At 44.5% G+C, this 20,549-nt stretch overlaps 1 protein-coding gene across 1 annotated transcript in view; it reads right to left on the bottom strand.

Moving 5' to 3' along the window:
• LOC144468825 (uncharacterized) overlaps positions 1-20,549 on the bottom strand; it is a 101,031-nt gene that overhangs the window by 45,089 nt on the left and 35,393 nt on the right. The window contains exons 4-6 of the mRNA XM_078178577.1: positions 16,314-16,922; positions 14,996-15,909; positions 3,984-4,273 (exon numbers count right to left, since the gene is read on the bottom strand). Of these exons, the coding sequence (XP_078034703.1) occupies positions 3,984-4,273; positions 14,996-15,909; positions 16,314-16,922 (1,813 nt within the window). The remainder of the gene's footprint in view (positions 1-3,983; positions 4,274-14,995; positions 15,910-16,313; positions 16,923-20,549) is intronic.

Below are 20,549 nucleotides of genomic sequence, written 5' to 3'. Positions count from 1 at the left end.
CAACAGCTGTTAATTGTTGCAACGAAATTATAATTCCATAACGTATAAAATGCTCCAAGTTATATAAAATGGACACGCTGTGAGTTTAAAAAAAATACTTTGAATTTCAGAATTATTTGAACAAAAATCACTCGAACAAAGAATCGTCCCAATAAATAATCCAATAAAAAAATTACTTATATAAATCATCACTCAAGTAAAGATAACTCTCTTCACAAAATAGTCCTACAAAATAGCATGATTTCCCAAAATTTGACTAAATATATCCTTCACAAAATAGTACTAAAAAATAGCATAATCGCCTTCCCAAAAATTCCTGATTAAATAATTAACACCACAATCCTTCGACAAACATCCGAGTAAAAGTGATCTTTAGTGGAGGGTTAATCGCCTAACCCAAACTGGTTTGAGTCAGGTGAATGGTAATCGCGATCGACCCGGTCCGATCGGTGGCCGATTATGGCAACGGTGCGCTGAGAATGGGCAGCGTCCCCCTCGTAAACTCGGCGAGGGGTGTAAAGTTTACGAGCCTCTTTCCCTGCATTCGAATTCTCCTGATTCGAGGAAGCCACTCTCCGCGCGCGGACCTCTCCACCCTTTTACGATCGTGGAGGGCCAGGAAAATGGTATAATATAAGGGGCGCCAGGAAAATGCTACGAGGTGGCAGGAAAAAGGTACGTGGCCCGGATCGAGCATATTTCCGCGACGACAGTCCTCGTTCTACGAAGACGTACGGGTCGCTTTGCGAGCCGACCGCGGTGCAAACGACACTTTCCAACTGAATTTCCGGCCCGAAATAACGTATTAATCATCCCCGGTGGAGCTGGCGCTTTGTTATACTACTGAATTCTCTCTGTTACCCTCTCTCTCTCTCGCTCTCTCGCTCTCTTTATCGTCGAACAATCCCTTAACGTTCCCAACCGACCCCCGTCCGTCTTTTCCTCGTTGTCCAGCTTTGTCGCAAAGCCTCCTACGGGATGGCACGAGTAAATTTGCCACCAGAGTGGACGCCTTCAACCCTGGACAGACGGATCTTAACGTTTCACGTCCCGATCTCCCACGGTGCGACGTACCGCGGGCTCGAAACCGCCCTGAAACCCTCGGAAATATTCTCTTGGTCGAATCGCGTATGAATTCTCTGTTCTTTTATTTCTTAGGGCGTGGCTGTATAATAAATTTATTATAATGTTGTCTGTATATTCCATCGTTAATTTCATACTTGGCTTTTGGTTCAATTCTCTATTTTTTTATACTGTAGGGTGTGGCTTTGTAATAAATTTATAATAAATTTATAGTAATGTCGCAGTCCATTGAAACATTTATTTCATACTTAGTTTTTGGCTCAATAATTTTATATTACGAAAATTGGATGTTCGAGTGTTTTTTTGTTCAAATTACTCTAAGAGTTCTGTTTTAATCGGTTATCATTGTAACCAATAATTTAATACCTATTATCGACATAAATTTGTAAAACTGTACTATCGTAAGCTACAAAGTTATTACACAATTTTTTTAGATATTAGCATCCTTTCGCAATTAATAAAATGAATAAGATTAAAACAGAGACAAAAATTTAACAGTAAAAAGTTTAACAATTTTCCATGACTGAATGACCGATCGGTAAAGTGTTAATTAAACATTTATTCGAGCTATCGCAACTAATCCTATAGAATTTCATACTCAACTAAATACTTAATTGAAACATCCAACCCGAATCCTTCATCCAGCGATCGAATAAAACGAACATAACCTACCACGAGTGCATCACAGTTTCGTCGACGCCCTAAAGCAGATCCCGAGGCAGCGTAGAAAAATGTCGCCGCCGTCGTTAGCATTTCGCTCTTGCTAAAGACAGAGAGAGAGAGAGAGAGAGAGAGAGAGACAGTCTCTCTCGATCGTGTTGGTCCCAGACGGAAACAATTCGCCGGGAAAAGCCTGATCGATTCCCTCGGCTAGATAGAAGAAGGTGCCGGAAAAAGTGTGGCCTCTCCACTCGGATAAAATGACGTCGAAACTAATTCGAACGCGAATGGGAAGAAACGTCGTCGTGGCAGCGGGCGCGCGGGGGGGGGGGGGCGAGGCATTCGTTATCCGGGAAACGAATAGGTCGCATTAGACTCTCTCCGAGATTGTAGCTTCGTAGCGTAAAACGGGCTACGGGGGCTCTCCTTCATAAATTGAACGTCCGCGTTCGCCCTTTTACGCGTTTACGTGAGCCCGGGCGCGACGCCGCTCTCCCCGGCTAAATAACGCGGCTTAAACTTCGAAAGGGCCGAAGTTCCGGGGGGAGGGGGGGTGGGGGAGAGGGCACCGCTGGAAAACACCCCGACACCGTGAACTTTGACTCTCTCTCCGCCGATTCGCGCGAAGCTTGCACAGCCCCGGGAACTGCTCTAATTCGAACTTTCTAATTCCGTGGCCATTAACCGCCTGCCACCGAAACGACCCCCCTTGTGCCACACGCTATACCCCTTTTTTTCGCGCGGATACTCGGGCGAATTGCAATTCTCGACGTGTACCGAGCGTCGCGAAAGTAATTTGCAATAAAGGGGTAACAGATTCCTGAGACGATTCCGAGCAAGTTTTTCCTTATTGAAAGTGCGATTCGTGGCTTTGTTTAGGAATTGTCAACCCTTTAACTATATTGTACATTTTAGTATATTATATATTGTACATTTTAGTATATTGTATATTGTATTATATTAGTATATTATATATTGTATTATATTAGTATATTATATATATTGTATATTATACTATAGTACAAACTATACATTATATGTTACATATTGTACCAGATTATTATATATAAATTCTCAAAATCAGAAAAATGATTCTACCCTTAACAAAGGGTTTAATATAGCTTCGAGTTGAAAGGGATAAATCTCCATTCCCAGAAAAATATATATAAACCTGACATAACCTCAAAAAAAGATTAAATTATTGAAATGACCTACCCCTAGTTCACAGTGACAGTAACCCCGTACTATTACGATCCTATTACGAAAGAATTATGCGAGTTCCTAGTTTTTACCTCGATACATGGCTGGCGTGACGAGTAGCCATGACCGATCGCTTTTCGATGTCCGAGTTAGCCCTGTTCCGGCGGAGTTTTCGAGTAGTTCGCCGAGGCCACTCGGCTCTACAGCGCGGCAGTCCGAGTGCATCCGGATTCTAGGCGGGCGCTATCATGCAAATCGAGAGAGCCTAATGGCGGCGGCGCACGTACCGTGCTAGGCGAAATTTCGAATCGGGATTTTTTTCGTAACCGCCGGGCAAGGATCGAGAACCGGTCGATCGACTGCCGCCACCGCCGCCGGGAGGTCGAGTTTACGGCTCGTTTGACCCGGCGCGCGATCATTAATTCGGCTCGTCTTAAGCCCCGGGGCTTCGTTAAGCTCACGCTCGCGATCCCGCTTGTTGATCGAGTGACCGATGAACCGTGGGCCCCGGGGCCGGCTTAAGCGACCCATCTCTCTCTCTCTCTCTCTCTCTCCTCTACGTCGCGATACCCTCTCGCCGATCGATTCCTCTCGAGGAGCACCGGGGCGATTTACGCGCCGGTTGTTGATTTTTGGTGTGGGTTGAAACACAGTGCGGGATAAAAAATATATAAAAATATGACAAATATAAATATGTAAGAAACATATGACAAGGATATAAAGATATAAGAAATATATAATAATTATAAACTGGTGCGATCATCCATAAAACGTCCACACCTAAACTAGTCTCCTCTAAAAAACAATCTCAACTTTAAATATCCATGATAACAATATTTACTCCTTAATTCTCAATTAAAACTCTTAGTTAAAAAAAAAAAGATCCATAAATCTTGAAAAACCAATAAAAATTAAACTATCAGCAAAAATTGACCCTTTCACGTCGCTAAATCATTCTAACTGGTCCCTTATTGTAAAAGGGCCCCGAGGGCCGGCGACCATAAAAATAAACAAATAAAATGTGATAGCGTAAGGTTTACCCATACTGATTCCAGAGCTGGACGGGTCCTCGTTCTTCGCGCCCCAGCTTCCGGCGAGGTTCAACGCCAGCAGAGGCCTCTCCTTGAGTAGCTCGGCGACCGAGGCCAGGCCCTCGCAGCCGCATCCCAAATGGGGCAAGTGCAGCGCCTGCACTTGAACGCAGCCGCGGAGGGCGTCGCAGACCCGGGACACTTGCTCGCCGGACAGATTCGTGTCGAGGACCAGCCGGGCCAGGCTGCTCGACGCGTGGCTCAGCCCGCGGCAAAGGGCGTTCACCACGCACTCCAACCTGTAACAAAACGATCGAGCCCTTTGTTCCGTTAATCTTGCTAATACGGTTGTAATTTAGGTTTTAATTCAGCTGTGGTTTGGGTTTTCATTGAGGGATGATTTCGGTTTTATTTGAGCTATGATTTAGGTTTCAATTAAGGGATGATTTGGGTTTTAATTAAGGGATGATTTGGGTTTTATTTCGGCTACGATTTGTTTTAACAGAAAATTGAAAACAATTGTTAAAAATTTATTACTCACGTCAAGATCAACGAATAGAAAAAATCCTCATTATTTAAAAATCTCTCCGACAATATAACAAATTTTCCCTAATAAAAGTTGTCTCTGTGAAGCGTACTCTGTCCTAGAAAGTCAAAAATAACCCTTTCCTAAAATTCCACTAGAATCTCCCAACGACAGAAAATTGTTGGACGATTATCATTATTTAATTATTTACAAAACTCATGAAGAAAACTGGTCTCAATTGATCCGCGTTCCGCATCTGCAACGCGCAGATCCATCGACTCTCGATCCATCGAGTTTTCCGTATCCGATGAAAAGGAGCCGCGCGCGGTTTTCCCGCGAAAACAAACCGCCGATGCAGATCGAACGCGGATAGAGAGGACGACCCCGCCCGGCTCCGAAAGTTAAGGAAGGCGTTTGCAGTTTTCCAGCGAACGTTTCGCAACCGCCGCAGTTCCGACCGTTCATCAGTGGCTGCTTGACACAGTGGAGAGACCGGGCGCCCGATACACAGGCGCAACGAGGAGAACTTGCAGCGCACGCGAAAACGACGGGGGCGAAGATGCTGAAAATGTGGCCGCGGCGTACACCCGCGGATCAATAGGAACAAGTTTGACGGAAACGACCCAGATAGCCCCGCCGGCTTATCGGGCAATCAGCAGATTCGCCCGAGGCTTGGACCGAGGGGCCCCCAATCGCTGTGCCCTGCGACCGACCTACGCGAGACGCCGCTGCCTAAACGCTTTAGCCACGCGAATGACGTTTCTTGGGGGTCTTGGAAGAGAATATTTTAGGTTAGGATATTTTATATATTTGAGTTATATATATCGTGTATTAGTTATATTAATAAAATTCTAATTATGTATTTTTATTATTAATAAAATTCTAATTATGTATTTTTATTATTAATAAAATTCAAATTATGCATTTTTATTATTGTTGTACTCTAATTTTGTATTTGTTACTTGAATTTTCAATCGTCGTTCATTTCAGCGAGACAGTATTAAATGGGGAGGCTAAGTGTGTATAGTATAAATATTCGAATTTGATATAGTTTCTTTAATATTTATTATTTCCTTTTATTATTCAGTGCCGATTTTATTTTCGTAAAAAAATGTTAAGTTCGTCTATGTAGATACAGTTGAAATGCTAGAAATTTTACAAATTTCTGAGAAATTTCCAGAGCAACTGGCACTGTTAAACTATTAAATACTAAACAATTAAAAGCTTAAGATTCAACGTTACAACATAATTAATATTAACAAAAGAATAAAGTATTGAATCGAAACATAAAAGTTCGTTTTACACGATAAACTGAACCACGCTTGAAATTAAACAAAAGGCACAGTAACTAACTTTTCCTCCGTACAGTAACTGGCACTGTTACCCTATTAGCTCTCTCCCTCTCTCCAGAAAAATTCTTTTCTCGGCGCACGTAGGTTTCCCCGACGTACCATCGAGTTTCCCTAAAACGCGGAGCCCCTCTCGATTTTCCCAGGCATTTTTATGCCCGCAAATTGGTACCGGGGCCCCCGCCGGTTGTTTATTGTTTGCCCCGCTCGTTTGTTGTTCTTATGCGTTATGGAAAACCGACTGGAGGGAAGGGTAGGGGGGGGAGGGAATGAAAACAATTCCGGAATACTAGTTACAGGCTGGGTTTTGTAACGACCCGGGCCGGTTTCCCCCTGTTCCCCAGGTGCGTTCGTTTATTCCCAATTGTTTCCCTTAACTCAGCCCCCTTCCCCCTCTCCCTACCCCTCCTCCTACTACTCCTCCAATGCCGCAGTACTTTGACGAGAGTCCGATGGAAATTTCTATCAATAAACGCGACGTGCGCGATTATTGTACTGTATTTTCTCTTTCTTTTTAGTATAATATAATAACGCGTTTTGTTCTATCTTCTGTGATAAATCATTTATTTATTTATATATTTATTTAGATTGATAGATAAATGGAGAGAGAGAGAAAGAAAAAAAGACAGAGGAAGACGTTTAAAGGACGTTCAAAGGACTAAGAGTTGTACTCCCAATACACATACTATACTCTAGTATAGTAAAGTATAGTCAACATACTATAGTCAACGGGATTCTCCCGTTGGTAAACGACGACAGTAGCCCCGTGGATCGACGCGATCGGGAAGAAGACACGTCGATCGCCGCCCCATCTTCCTCTGACACACGCATATAGTCACGCATATAGTCGCGCATACACGCATACTCGGAAAATGTTGTTCCAGCCGGCGACGGGAAAACAAACGCTCCCGGTCACGCGCGCATATTCATGAATCCCGCGTTATTTAACAAATAGTGGCTCGGTTCAGCCTTCGATTCCAATATTTTCGAAATTCAATCGCCGCCAGACCGTGCCTCCAAGTTAATTAAAGTAGAACCCCCTCCTCCCCCGCTCCCCCACTCCCCAAGGGAGGCGCTCGGTTAACGATGACGATTTAATTGACGATCACGCAATTCGCTAAATCCATTTGGAAAAAAAAAATGTACGCGTAAATGTTTACAGGGTAAGTGTGCGAGTCACCGTTGGCAGATGATCGAATTTTTTTGGTAAATTGAATTGTCTTCTTTCGGCTCTGTCGCGATTCTTGATGTGTTTGAATTGTCCTGTTGTTATTATTTATTTGTTTGTTTCGTTTAGGGTGGAGGAGGGAGATCGTTGGCGATCGCGTGGCTTATAATTAATGAAATTGGTTTGCAAAGATTTGGTATTTGAAAATTTGAGTATAAAATATCTGTATTAACTTTGTAAATGTATTAACTATATTAACAAATGAATTAATTTTGCGAATGTCCGAAAGAAATGTCTAAAACAAATCTCTACACTTACAAAAGTCTCATCTAAATCCATGAACATTATTTAAACAAATAAAATACATTTTATTCTCCAAACTCAATATTATACTTGAAAATAAAAATACATAAACATTATTAACTATTCCGACAATTTACCAGTTAAAAAAACATTGCAGTTCGCGCCCGATAGCCCGAAAATCCAGAAACCCAGATTTTCGTAAAAAAAAGTCGAAAACCGTGGCTCTAGGAAATGGAATTCTCGAAAAATCGAGCACGGCAGACAAAAACCGCGTTCTCGAAATTCGGGTTCATCCGATGGAAACACGCGAGAAAACAAGAATAACGAACGATGTTTCGCGCGCCCGTTGACGCGTGAAAGTAACCGATGTCCGACCGAAACGCGTCTTTCACTACTGACGTGAAAACGAGTTCGGGTATTCGGCGTCGGAAAACAGCCTCGAACAGTCGAATACAGCCTCCAACAGTCGAATACAGCCTCGAACACAGGCGGGACCCCGTTGGTCTTCATTTTTCAGCGCGGTCGAGGACGTCCGGCCGCGTTCGAATATACATCGAAAGAGCCGCCGCCGTCCGACCAAGCACGTCCGCTATCACTTGCACGCGCGTCGACCAGTGGAAATATTCCGTCAGCTGTCAGTCAGCCGGTCGCGCGCGCACTCGACGAGAGTTTCATCCCGTCGGCGGCGACGCGCGCTCGCCGGGCTTTTATGAAACGCGGCCGGCCTCTTCATCAACGTCAGCGATCCTTCCGGATTAGAATCGGGCGCCGGCAAATTAATCGGCCGATACTGTGCCGCGTCGAACCTTTTTTTCTCCTCCGCGAAAAACCGCGAGAACGCTGCGCTCGCCGGAAATGATTTTTAGCAAAGTTATGGTCGATCGAAGTTGGTCAATTTTTATAAACATAGAAAAAAACTAAACATAAAACATAAAACACAAGATATTTATACCACAACTTTCCATTATTATTAAAAAAGTAAAAAACATTTCTAGCTATTTTATGTTCTAGAAAATTCACTTAGACAATTTTTTCTTCGTATAAATGTCCGGAGATAAATTAAATAAAAGGAAAAACCACCCCTAACTTTGGAAAAGTCTCGAACCGTTCGGGGCTCGATAAATCCTTGCCGGGTGAACCATAAGGGAAGAATCAACCACGGTGAAGTATCGCGGCTGGTGAAAAGGGTCGTAAGGTGTTAAGGGCGGGCCTCGAACAGCCCGCTCGCCCGTAGCGGAACAACTCTCTCGCGTCCCCCCGGTCGGCTCATTGTTGCGCATCGAGACACAGCCTTCCGTCCCCCTTTTTTCTCCCGGCACTTTCGTTCGCTCCACTTTGCAGTCGCGTCGCGTTCCTCGGCCGACGAGAACCTCTCGAGATCGAAGCCGGGGGTCTCTCCGAGGCGATGACTGGTGCCACGGGGGAGGGGGTGGGTAAGAACACCGGCCGATCGATGGATCGGCGCGCGGATACGAGGGTGTCCTCTCTTGTTCGCCGAGCGTCGAGCGTGAACGCTGCCGAAACGGAACGGAGGGAACCGAGAGCGCGCGTTTGCTTCGCGGGGCGTCTTCCACCCCTTCGATTGCCTTGTAATTTCATTTCCCGGCTTCGCTTCATCTTGTTCCGTCGCGCGCAGTCTCTTCGAAAATCGGCGAAGGCTGCCGGAATTCCGAACCCTCGTTTAACAACACATTTTACGCCGATTTTAGGATCAGTTTTGATGATATATTCGGGAAATATTAGTTTGAAAAATGTATTTATTAATGATGTGTTCAGTATTTTGTAAATTTACAATATGGTTTTTAGTTTCAACTGTTGTTTAGAGATTGTTCGAGTAGAGTAAATGATTCGGGCAATTCGAATCATTCGGGAATAATTCGAAAATAATTCGAGAGTAATTCGAAAATAATTCGAGAGTAATTCGAGAATAATTCGAAAAATAATTCGAGAGCAATTCGAGAATGATTTGAGTAACCCTAGAATAATTCCAGAATAATTCGAATTATCGCCTGTCAAATCATACCTAAATCTCTGCTCTCAAAAACCACCCCCTAAAATATTCGTCCATCTATATTCTAAATTAGTTATACATTTAATAAAATTATTTAGACAGAAAAATTATTTAAACATCCAAAACCATTATGTAGACATTTTAGCACATTGTATAATATTTTAGATTAAATATAAAGCAGCGACTATTTTTACTTTTTGTCCAATTCAGAGCATCGCGCGTCGCCCCGTAAGACGAGCGTCGCCGCGGAGGCGCGGGATGTCCTGCGGCGAGCGAAATTATGAATCGCCCTGGGCGGGTAAACTTCTCGAGAAGTTTTCAGGCTGGAAAACCGCTGAAGAAGCGGGAGAGCGAGGGAACAGTGCCAAGAAAAGGGAGGAGCGAGCGTGGAACAAACGAAGAAAGCGGAGAACAGGCGAAGAAGAAGCGACGGCGAAAAATGCCGGTATCAACGCGAGGGAAACAAAAAGCCCGGGGATGGGGAGGTGGGGGAGGGTGGGCCGGGAGGGTGGGTTGCCGAAAGGAGGTTTCGGGGTAAACAGAAGGGGCCGCTAGAAAAACCAGCACCGCGTCCTCCTTAATTTCTCGCCGCGGTCCTCCTCTCCGGGCCACCCCTCGAACACACACCCTTTAAAAACCGCGGCCGGCCACCGCCACCCTCGTTTTCTTCCGGCGCGTATTGTTCCGCCACTTTCCCGGCTTTTTCGCACCGCGGAGACTTTATGCAGCCGCGATTCAACCACCCCCGCCACTTGACAGGCCGCTCATTGTTACACCGCTCTTGTTGCCGAGCGTTTCGCGCGCGCGGTGGTCTTGCGCGGCCCGCCTCGTGCTTTGAATATCGAATTCCGGTCTTTTCGTTCACGGGGCCACCGCCGTGGTACACCCTGCTAACGCACTGGGTGTCTCAGCAGTCCCATCGACGCAAATCGATTCGTCTTTTTTATAATAATTAGAAAAGATGATCGATTTATTTTTTGGGGGTGGTTTTTGACAGCAGATTTAGGTTAGATTTGACAGACGATAACTCCGTGAAAGGGAGAGGTAGGGGGACGAAATATTTTTTATATTAAAGGGGAAGGATCAAGCTTTATTTTACGCTAAGTGCGATATCGGAGAAATTGTTTAACAAGTCCGTGCATTTTTTCAAAGTTGGCAAATTCTCAAGATGATAAACTTGGCAATTTTCAAGATGGCAAACATGGCTTTACATTTAAATAGTTACAACGTAAGAAATGCAGGGAACTTAAAATCGAGGAACAGTGTCTTAAAGTACAGATTCCAAGCTTTAATTTAAAAAAAGAATCATCATCCTGCAATAATTTTTAGCCGAGTTATCATCCGTCAAAGATGACCAATTTTAATACAAAACTGTGCTGCACTATAATTCTTTCAACCATGATATATAATACATAAAAAAATAAGAGACGACTTTCAGATTGCATAACTAACTTAAGAAAGTTGCAAACACTATTAAAAATTGTTTGGGATAATATTTATACTGGGAATCTATCGCAAAACGTAATTTTTCGTTCCAAATCCACGGCAATTCTGTTTTCTCCTTCGATATTGGACACTTCGAACATATTTCTTGCGCACCGAGTGTGCAAACTTTTTGGCAACAGTCCTCGGTGGATCTCTACGGTCCAGAGTTCCCAACGGCGGACAGCTTGCCGGGGAATTGAAAATTTTTCGGGATATGAGAACCTCGTTCTGTAAATGAATCTCGGCAGTCGCGTGAAAACTGCTCGAAATTCGTTCTCCAGCGCTTCGCGCGACCTGTCTCGAACATGTTAGCACGTTCTTCGCCGGCTTTTAATCAACCTCCTCTTTATGCCAAGTTCGTTTAACGGGTTCTTTAATCTCTGCCATTGACCGTACTAAACTGTTTATTTGCTATATTAAGAAAATCATTAATTTCGTGGATTTTATTCGGAGATGTTAAAGGCGAAAGATGAGAAATCTTGAAATTAAATTTAGGAATTAAAATAAGGTAGAGAGAATAATAAATAGTAATTTTTATGGTATAATTATAATTAAGAAATGGTGGTTATGAAGTAATAAAATAGTTGATGTGAATGTTTCATTTTTAATATAATTCGAAGATTTGATTCGAACTAATTTGAACTTATTCGAATTTATATTTATGTTTATTATATTTGATGTCGAGGTTATGTTTGCTATATTTTATGTATATATATATTTATTATATTTTATATTTGTTACGCCTTTTATAATAATTTCTTTGGAACTCTAGAATTAAATTTTAAATAAAGGTTATTTCAGTGGTAGAAATTTGATGCAGATTTTGTCAAATTCAAAAAAATGCACAGTCTTTGCAAAATTTTTTTCGGGGATGCCGTTTACGCTAAAAAATACTTAGAACCTTCCCCTTTAATTAAAAAAAAGTGCGACCAGGCTACGATTTTTTTGCGTTAAGTTACAACAAGTTAAAACAATATCTCTCGATTCGAAGTTTAGTACAAATTTACCAAGTTGAAAAAAATGCACAGACTTTGCAAAATTTTTTTCGGGGATGCCGTTTGCGCTAAAAAATACTTCGAACCTTCCCCTTTATTATAAAAAAAGGCAGACTCGGCTGCGATTTTTCTACGCCAAGTTACAGCGCCTCGAACAGACCCTTACATCAGGGTTGCTATTAATTCTCGTTTACAAACGTTTGTTTTCACCAGGAATTTTGCAACAACATTTTTCAAGGCTCTTCTCCCGTATCGATCTCCCCAACCCATTCGAACGCTCGGATAACAGTTCAATGGAATAATTAGTTCGATGACGGTTTAGCGCTACGCTTCGAAATTTCCGACGGCCATATTTCTCCCATATTCGCGGCAACATTTCGTTTAAATGGCACTCCATTTGTCTAAACAAGGTGAGGCTCGAATAAACCGTGTATTTTTATATTTTTTTTTTTTTTTTCGCTCCCATGGTTATACGAAGTACCATAACGCGTTCGTTCTCATCCGCAGCGGATATGTATACGGGAGAGGGGGGTGGGAGAGGGAGAGGTGGTACCCCGTGGAAAATAATACTGCGAACGAAAAACCGGCTGCTGGAAATCGGTTTTTCATCGAGCAGCTTCTTCCATATGGAAAATTCAAAAATAGACGATATCGAAAAACTTCGGGATAAATTCACGCGGGCGGAAGAATCTATTAATCATTCATTATCGTGCCGGGTGAATATTCATGGGAGGCAATTCGTTCGACGGGGAATAGCAAAAAATTCGTATATCATTTAAAAGCGTGCGGACCGCTCGAAATATTTATAGACAACGATATTGGACGATTTGGAATAAATTCGGAATGTGTGGTTTATTGCCGTTTGTATTTGTTAAGGCATAGCAAAAATTTTATTTATCTGAACTAAATTCAAAGTCTGTTAATAATTTATTGCTATTTATATTTATAAACACAATTCTCCTTGTAAAAAAATTATAAAAATTGCTATCACATATAAATTCGTTCGAAATTAATAAAGTTCAAAATAATTCGGAATAAATTGAAATAATTCAACGATTCATCCATTAATAATTTACGTTATATTTACATTAAAAACTCGACCGGTAAGGTAATACATTTACGAAACCGTCGAGACGAAATATTCTATTACACCGTCAACGCGGACAATTTAAATAAAATAAATTGAGGGGGAGGAGCAAGAAATTAATAATTCCGCGCGGCGTTAACGAGTCGGCTGCTGGTAAATCTCGATTACATTTCGCCGAGGGAGAATATTCTTAACCCAGTTTTCGCATCTATTCCTCTCGTGCCGAACGCGCCGCGAGGCCGCGATTTTTACGCGAGCCGCGTGCGCGACTTATCTCGAGAACCGTTCGGAAACGATCGCCGTAGCGGCGCGTGCAAATTCACCGTGGTTCTCGATTTACCAGCGCCTCTCTCTCTCTCTCTCTGCCACGTGAAAACAAACGTTGGAAAGCAGATCAGCCAACACACGGCGCACACGCCGCTCCAAACCAGAGCGTTTATGCAAATGGGGAGGGTTTGGAGGGAGGGGTGGTGGGGGGTGGTGGCGAGAGAGCACACGCCGACATCGCCGTCCCCCGTCCCCCCCCCTTTTTGCCCCGGCGATCCGACCGCCGGCGCAGAGTAAACACGAGCTTTTTCCGGGGCCCCGGCTACACGTTCCCAACGGCGAATGTCTTCCTCCTCTGTCATGCGAGAGGGCTGGGTAAACTTTTTAATTCACTTCCCGACCCTAACAACGTGCTCGGACCGTTCCTGAACCTGGGAAAACGACGATGAACCGTGCTCTCGCTCGTGTTATTCGAATAACATTCTACGAAGGACGACGGAGACGATTTTTATTCTTCTATTATATTTTTGTAATTTTTTTTTTGGATGAATCGAATTCAATTGTTTGAATGATGTTTGGATTTGTTTTGCGAATAATTTTGTTCGAATAAATTCGTATAAGTTCGAATAAAACATAACTATGGCATCTGCAAGATAAATCGTGCACGTCTCACATCGCCGATAAGACTACAACAAATCACACGATCGATTAGGAACATTAATAACTGCCAGCAAAAAGCCCACCGTCTCGAGAACACCACGAAACATCTTCTCGCGGCTCATATCGCGCCGATTCCGTAAAAACGTGGCCCGATGTTCGTGCGACCGTTTCCCAGCGGGGAACAAACTTTTTTAATCCACTTTCCGACATTAGCCGTGGTCCACCGAGGGCTTAACGAGCATTACCCTCCTCGCCCTTAAAAAGTTTCCCGGCTCGCTAATGTTATTGCTATCGCGTGCACGAGTCTCCGTCTCGAACGATTCCTAGTGCCCGCCTAATTTTTCGGCGTTTGCAATGGGAGGAGCACCGAGGGGAAGAAAAACGTGCTAGCCGCGGCGCACAATTTTATCGATCATGCGGTCGGGTTATGTCAGAGGGTTGTTGCTCGAGTCGACGGGGGTGAGATCGCGCGAGGAAAGCAATATAACAACGCGCATCGAGAAAACTTTCCCGGTCTTCTGACAGTGCCACGTGTCTCGGCGAATCGAAGGCGGGCCGGATACGCGTGAAAATGAGTTTTTTAGTTCGGGAACCCCATGAAAGGAGCCGCGGTTCGAAGTTCGCTCTGTGGCTGCAATCTTTCAACCCTTGACCTGTTTTCGAACTTTTAACCCTTTCGGAGCGAGAGGTGACTTTTGAGCGGGATGAGAGATGATTCTAGGATGTTTCTAAGACGTTTCTAGAACGTTTCCAGAACGTTCGTAAGCCGTTTGGGACGCCCTAAAAAGGTTCTTCTGATATCTAGGTATATATATTATTATATTACATATTGTTCCCAGGATGTTACTAAGACGTCGCTAGAACGTTTCTAGGACGTTTGTAAGACGTTTATAGGACGTTCGTAAGATGTTTGAGTCTTTTGATTTCGTATGATTTAAAAACTATAAAAACAAAAGCAAAATAAAAATGCTAAAAACCTCTTGTCAAAACCTAGATATTGACGAGGGAAACGACCCTAACCTCAACCACCATAACCTCTACCATCTCCTTAAATCTTAGCTTAATCTAGCTAATCGACCCAGCCATTGTCCTCGACAATGTCTCTGAAAGCGCTAAAACCCAGCCAGCGCCAAGAAAACAAATCTCTCTCTCTCTCTCTCTCTCTCTCACCTGTCATGCGCAGCTTCCTCCAGGCAAGTGATGACCAGCTCGAAGTCGTTCAGCTTCTTCTTGCCCAGCACGCTCTTGAGATGCCCGGCGAGCCTCTGCGCCTCGTCGGCCGGGAACTCTTGCCCGAGCAGAGAGGTGATCCTCACCAGCTTGACGCTCTCGTTGCCGGCCAGTGCCGCGAAGAAGTCGTCGAGATACCTTGGATCCGATCCACGCTCCACTTGGAAGACTACTTCGAGGGCTTCCAGAGTGCAGGCTGGACTTTCGAGGATCCTGGCCCAGCCCTCGAGCTCCAAGGGCGAGGTGTGAACGAGAGGGGCGGGTGGCCTCTCGTTCGGAGCCGGTCCGAAGCCTGGACCAGCGCCGACCAGTCTGCAGACGGCGCTGATGTTGCCGTCGGAGGCTCCGGCGGCTTTCAGCAGAGAGAAGACGGCTCTGGGAGGAACTTCGAGCGGGCAGAGCTGGTTCAGGATCAGGTGGGTCTTGGGGCCGAGCAGGCCGGCTAAGTGGCTGATGATGCCGGTTGGTAGGCCCTCTAATTCTCTTCGAAGGATGTTGGCGTATTGAGCCACCGAGGTTAGGTAATACGCGGCTAGGAACTCGGCTACTGCCATGTGAACCGGTGAGTAGAGGTCTGGCTTGCGTCTCTGGCCGAAGGTCAAGCCTTTGGTGAGGAAGCCAAGTCTGGTGACCTCGATGCCGCCGCCGCGGGCTCGCAGCTCGGCTTCCGTGTAGCAGCATCTGCCTTCGCGCAGTGCTGCCAATGACAGCTTGCCGAAGTCTTCCAGCCTCTTTCTACAGTGACCTGGGATCTCCTCGTTGTAGGGTATCGGAGGATCCAAGCTACGTTTCACGATGCATTTTACTGCTGCTTGGACCAACGCGCTCGTCTCTGATGGCAGGCTGCCGGAGTCCTGGAATAGAAGAGGTGGTAGGGTGAGGAAGATGGCGATGCGAAGTGGGGAGATGATATTCCAAGGATTGTATAAATATTTGAATTGTTATATAAAGCGTTGGTTATGTCAGGGTATTGCTTATACAAGGCGTTGATTAAACAAGACGTTGGTTATGTCAAGGAATAGGTTATACAATCAGATCACTAAACAAAAACTATCGCAAAGAATTGAACAAAATTTTTAACAAACAATCCTAACTATATCAGTTGTCCAAATATATATAATGATTATTTATCTTAAGTATGAAGTTAACTATGAAAAAAATTAGGTCCTCTGTTGGGAAGAAACGAAATCACTTTCCAAACAAATCAATAGAACTGTATTAGGTTATGTAAGAGAATGTAATTTTTTTTCTAGGATACCTGATAGAGGCAGCAGAGCATGATCCATCCGAGCGGGTGCTGGCCGAGCTGCTTGACGGTCTGCGGCTGCACGTTCAGCGCCTCGAGGAACTCGCAGGCCTTGTCGGCGATGTCGTTGTGGATGAAGTAAGCGACGCACAGTCTCTCGACGTGCGGCCACTCGAGTCCCGCCAGGTGGATCCTTCGTTGGACGAGGGGCGACAGGGCGGCCGCGTTGCTCGGCGAACAGGTGACCAGGATCCTTGCGTCGGGGAACAGACGGCCTTCGAGGAGGTCCACCGCGTCACCCAAGGCGGCCCTGCCGCCCACGCACTCGTCGTAACCGTCCAGGATGAACTGGACCCGGTCCTCCATCAGGTGCAGCGTGCGCCACACCTGGGCGACCGCGTCCCCCAAGGCTGCCGTTCTTGGGAACAGTTCCCGGGACAGGTAGGTCAGGACAGGGCTGCCTCGCAGCTCTCGAAGCGGGATTATGAACGCCAGGGCCGGACCGTCGCCCTGGATCGCCCATTGGTGCAGCAGGCGAAGGCAGAGGGTTGTTCGGCCGCTTCCCGGGCCACCCTCGATCGCCACGCGACGGGGCGCTTCGGACACTGTGCCGTCGCTCAGCTGAAGACAGAAAAGGTGGTTTTCATTAGGTTATGTCAAGGCTTTTCATGGGCGTATGTCTTTTATGGATACTATAAACATAACCTCTCCAATTCAATCTTAAACAATTTCAGAATATCAACTCAAAAACTACCCTTCTCTATCATCCCCCCAAAAAACTATACCACATCGAACTAATCAAAATCTCCCCAAAAATCATTAACACCATTTCATCCCACATATCCTAATTCCTCATATTTATTCGCCTGCCTCCGCCGACAAACAATTATTTCCAAATTACGACACAGCAAACTGTGCATCGTGTTCCGATAAACGTTACATCTCTCGATCCGAATAGTTTATAAAAAAAAAAAAAAAAAATAAAGCAATCGAAAACACACGGTCGCCGCCCGGTAATTGTTCGAGCAGAATTGAAAAGCTATCGGGGCGCGCGCGAGCACCCGGCACGCAATCGCTTCTGTGCACGCTCGGATAAATCAGTGTAACGTGATTAAATTGTCCGGCATTTAATTGCAGCTGCTTATCGGCTAATTCCGTGTTCACGCGTGTCCGGGCAATGTTTTCCGCGGAGGGTGGGGCGGGACGGGAGGGAGAGGGGTAGAAGGGAAAGAGAAGGATATGAAGGGAGGGAGGGGGGGGGTAGAAAGGGAGAGAGAGGGGCCACCCCGTTGGAATATCAATAGGGTTGCGCAACGTCGAACGAGGGACGCCCTTCGGTCAGAAACGGCGCCGGCCGTCGAATGGGATTAGCGGTTCGCGCGGTGTACGTTCTAACTTCTAATTGGTAGCCGGCCGGGGATCAGGAAGCCGAGAAGTATCCGAGAAGCTGGTCACGAAGCGCGCCAACTTCTGCTCTTATTGCTCGCCTACCACCCCTCCCGGTTGTCTATCCCACGACTTTATCCGACCGTCCACCCGCAAATCTTTTCGCCTCTTATTTCCTTCAAATTCCACGGGCGTCGCGACTGATTCGTTAAGAAGTAACGAGCTTGTTGTTCGTCGTCTCTGCGGGAACGTTTAAACCGCGCGCTCTTCCGCAACCACCGCTGCAATCAGCTGTTCCGCTGCACTCACGGCGCAGCTAATTATTTTTACAATTTCTAAGCGAAGGTTCTCGTGGTTTGTAGACAAAGTTATTAATTTCTTGTTCGATAATTTTTTATTAATAATTTAGGATGTAACAGTTGTTAGTGTTAATTTATTATTTGTTGATCGTTGTCTATTTTATGTTAGGTATATATAGTATTGCCTGTTGTATTTATTATTATTATGCATTTTTATTTTTGTATTTGTATTTATTATATTTATTGGACTGTATTATATTTATATTATATTATACTGTATTATGTCATATTTATATTATATTCTACTGTATTAAATTATATTCATATTATATTATACTGTACTATATTGTATCTATATTATATTAAACTATATCATATTATATAACAATTACTGTATCACACTAAAAACTCGACTTCACTTTAAATAAAAACTTTCCCACAGACAACAAAATGCAACAAAATGAAACGCAGGAATTTACTTGGTTGTCTTTAACGATTTTAAACATATTGGTCTTGGATTCAAGAATGTCCAAAGCGACGGCTTCCGTAGACCATTCTTCAAAGCCACGACTGCTGACCCGGCGCGCCCATAAAAATCGCGCAAAATCGAAGCAATTTACTTAATGAGGCAGAAACTGAGGAAGCACCGAGATTTATCGCAGGCGGGTCTACGTAATTTATAGTTTAACCTCGGCGCACTTCATAAATTTCCACCGAATTTTCCTTACTTAATAAATCATCGTAAATAGATCGGCTGCGATGCTTCGATCTTTCCCGGAGTCGCGGATGCAATTTTCGGTTATTAATGAACGGGTTAATAACAACGCACGTTTTAACGATGAATTCAGCGATCTCTCTCTCTCTCTCTCTCTCTCTCTTTGTCTCTTTATCTCTCTTTGTGTCTTTTTACTCTCAGTAACATACTCGAAAAATTTCTCGGAGCTGTCTTTTTAATCCAGCGCAGCTACGAAAATATTATTTAAAATACTTTCATTACAATTGAATTATTTCTTATATAATTATATAAACTAAATAAATAAAATCCTATGTAATTCTTGTCCTGCGAAAATCCTCGGACGTCGACAGCGCGTCGAACACCGACAACGAAACACGCGGCAGCTTTTAATTGCCACGCGCCGACATTTTTCGGACTCTGTGTTTCATGGAAGCGCGACGCAAAGGGGGGTAGGGGGCAAAGGGGATGGAAAAAAGGGACGGCGTCGACCGGTCAGAAATTTTCCTCGGGCGTTCGAAGCGTCGTTCTTTTTTCTCCTCTCTTTTTTCGAACGAATTTAATCAGTGCCCGGCGATACTGTTTCCCCCCCTCTAACGGCGCGCTTTGTGCGCGCGGACACAACCAGAGTTTCCCTCTATTGTTCCGCGAAAATTTGCCGCGTGCCGCGCCGTCGCGGAGCTGGAACAATAAAACCGGGGGAAAATCGTTTGTCCCAGGCGGTCGATCTATATCGATCGATCCTACAGAAATTATTTTCGGGTAGAGAGTTTAAAAAATAAAACGCTGTCAGCGCGACGCTAAAGGAAAACAGCGCGTGTCAGGGGGGAAAGTTTTCCGGGAAAACTCCGTCGAAATAATTCACAAAATTAACGAAGTTACAGCGATTCGAAGTTCGGTTGGGTCGCGACCGTGCCCGACGGCAAATTCAATTATGCTGCCGGTCGAACTATGTTTGTCAATCGAGCTCAAACTTGCCGGGAAACGGCTGCGGCGCCTGTCGGCTGCCGTTCCCGCGAAATTACGGAGGGGAAACTCATCCTGGAGGGCAGGTTCGGATTTCTGGTCTTCTAGAAGTGATCCCTACGATTCTTTTTTAATTTATTGTACATGGTTAAAAAACAGACACTTTTACCTTTAATTTAAGCTAATTTATATTAAAAAACATTCACGGGAACATAACCTAAAATTTTATTTCATTTTCCCTCTAGAATGGGTTCGCTGCACTTGCAGAGTAGGTTAGGCTTTTTGGATCAGCAAAAATGATCCCTGCTATGCTTTTTTAATTTACGGTACCTGGCTAAAAAGTAGACACTTCTAGCTTTAATTTAAGCTAATTTGCAATAAAAAAGCTTCACGGGAACACAACTAAAAAATTTATTGAATTTTCCCTATAGAATGGGGCCTCTGATCCTAGAGGACAGGTGAGGCTTTTTGTACCTGCAGAAACGATCCCTACGATTCCTTTTTTATTTATTATACCTCGTTAAAAACTAGACACTTTCAGCTTTAATTCAAGCTATAAAACATTAAAAAAGATTCACAGGAACACGACTTAAAATTTTATCGAACTTTCCCCATAAAATCATCCCTCCGAATCTTGTTTCACATGCGCGACACTTTCCGCGCACGAGTTCTACGATCCCCCCCGCTCCCCCCTGGTACGGATTACGATTATCGAGCGCGGGGTGTTTCTGGATCGTTCGATCATCCGTCACGGGTTACGAGCTCGTTAACGATGTTGGCGGGTACGTGATACCGTCGCTCGAACATGCCCGGAGGAAACGCGCGCGGCAGAGTTCGCAAACTCTTGTTTGGAAGAATGTTCCG

The sequence above is a fragment of the Augochlora pura genome, chromosome 4 (assembly GCF_028453695.1).
Source record: "Augochlora pura isolate Apur16 chromosome 4, APUR_v2.2.1, whole genome shotgun sequence".
In the NCBI taxonomy this organism is placed as follows: Eukaryota; Metazoa; Arthropoda; class Insecta; order Hymenoptera; family Halictidae; genus Augochlora; species Augochlora pura.
Note: the sequence above shows the minus strand (reverse complement) of the source record. Positions and strands in the feature narration are given on the sequence as shown.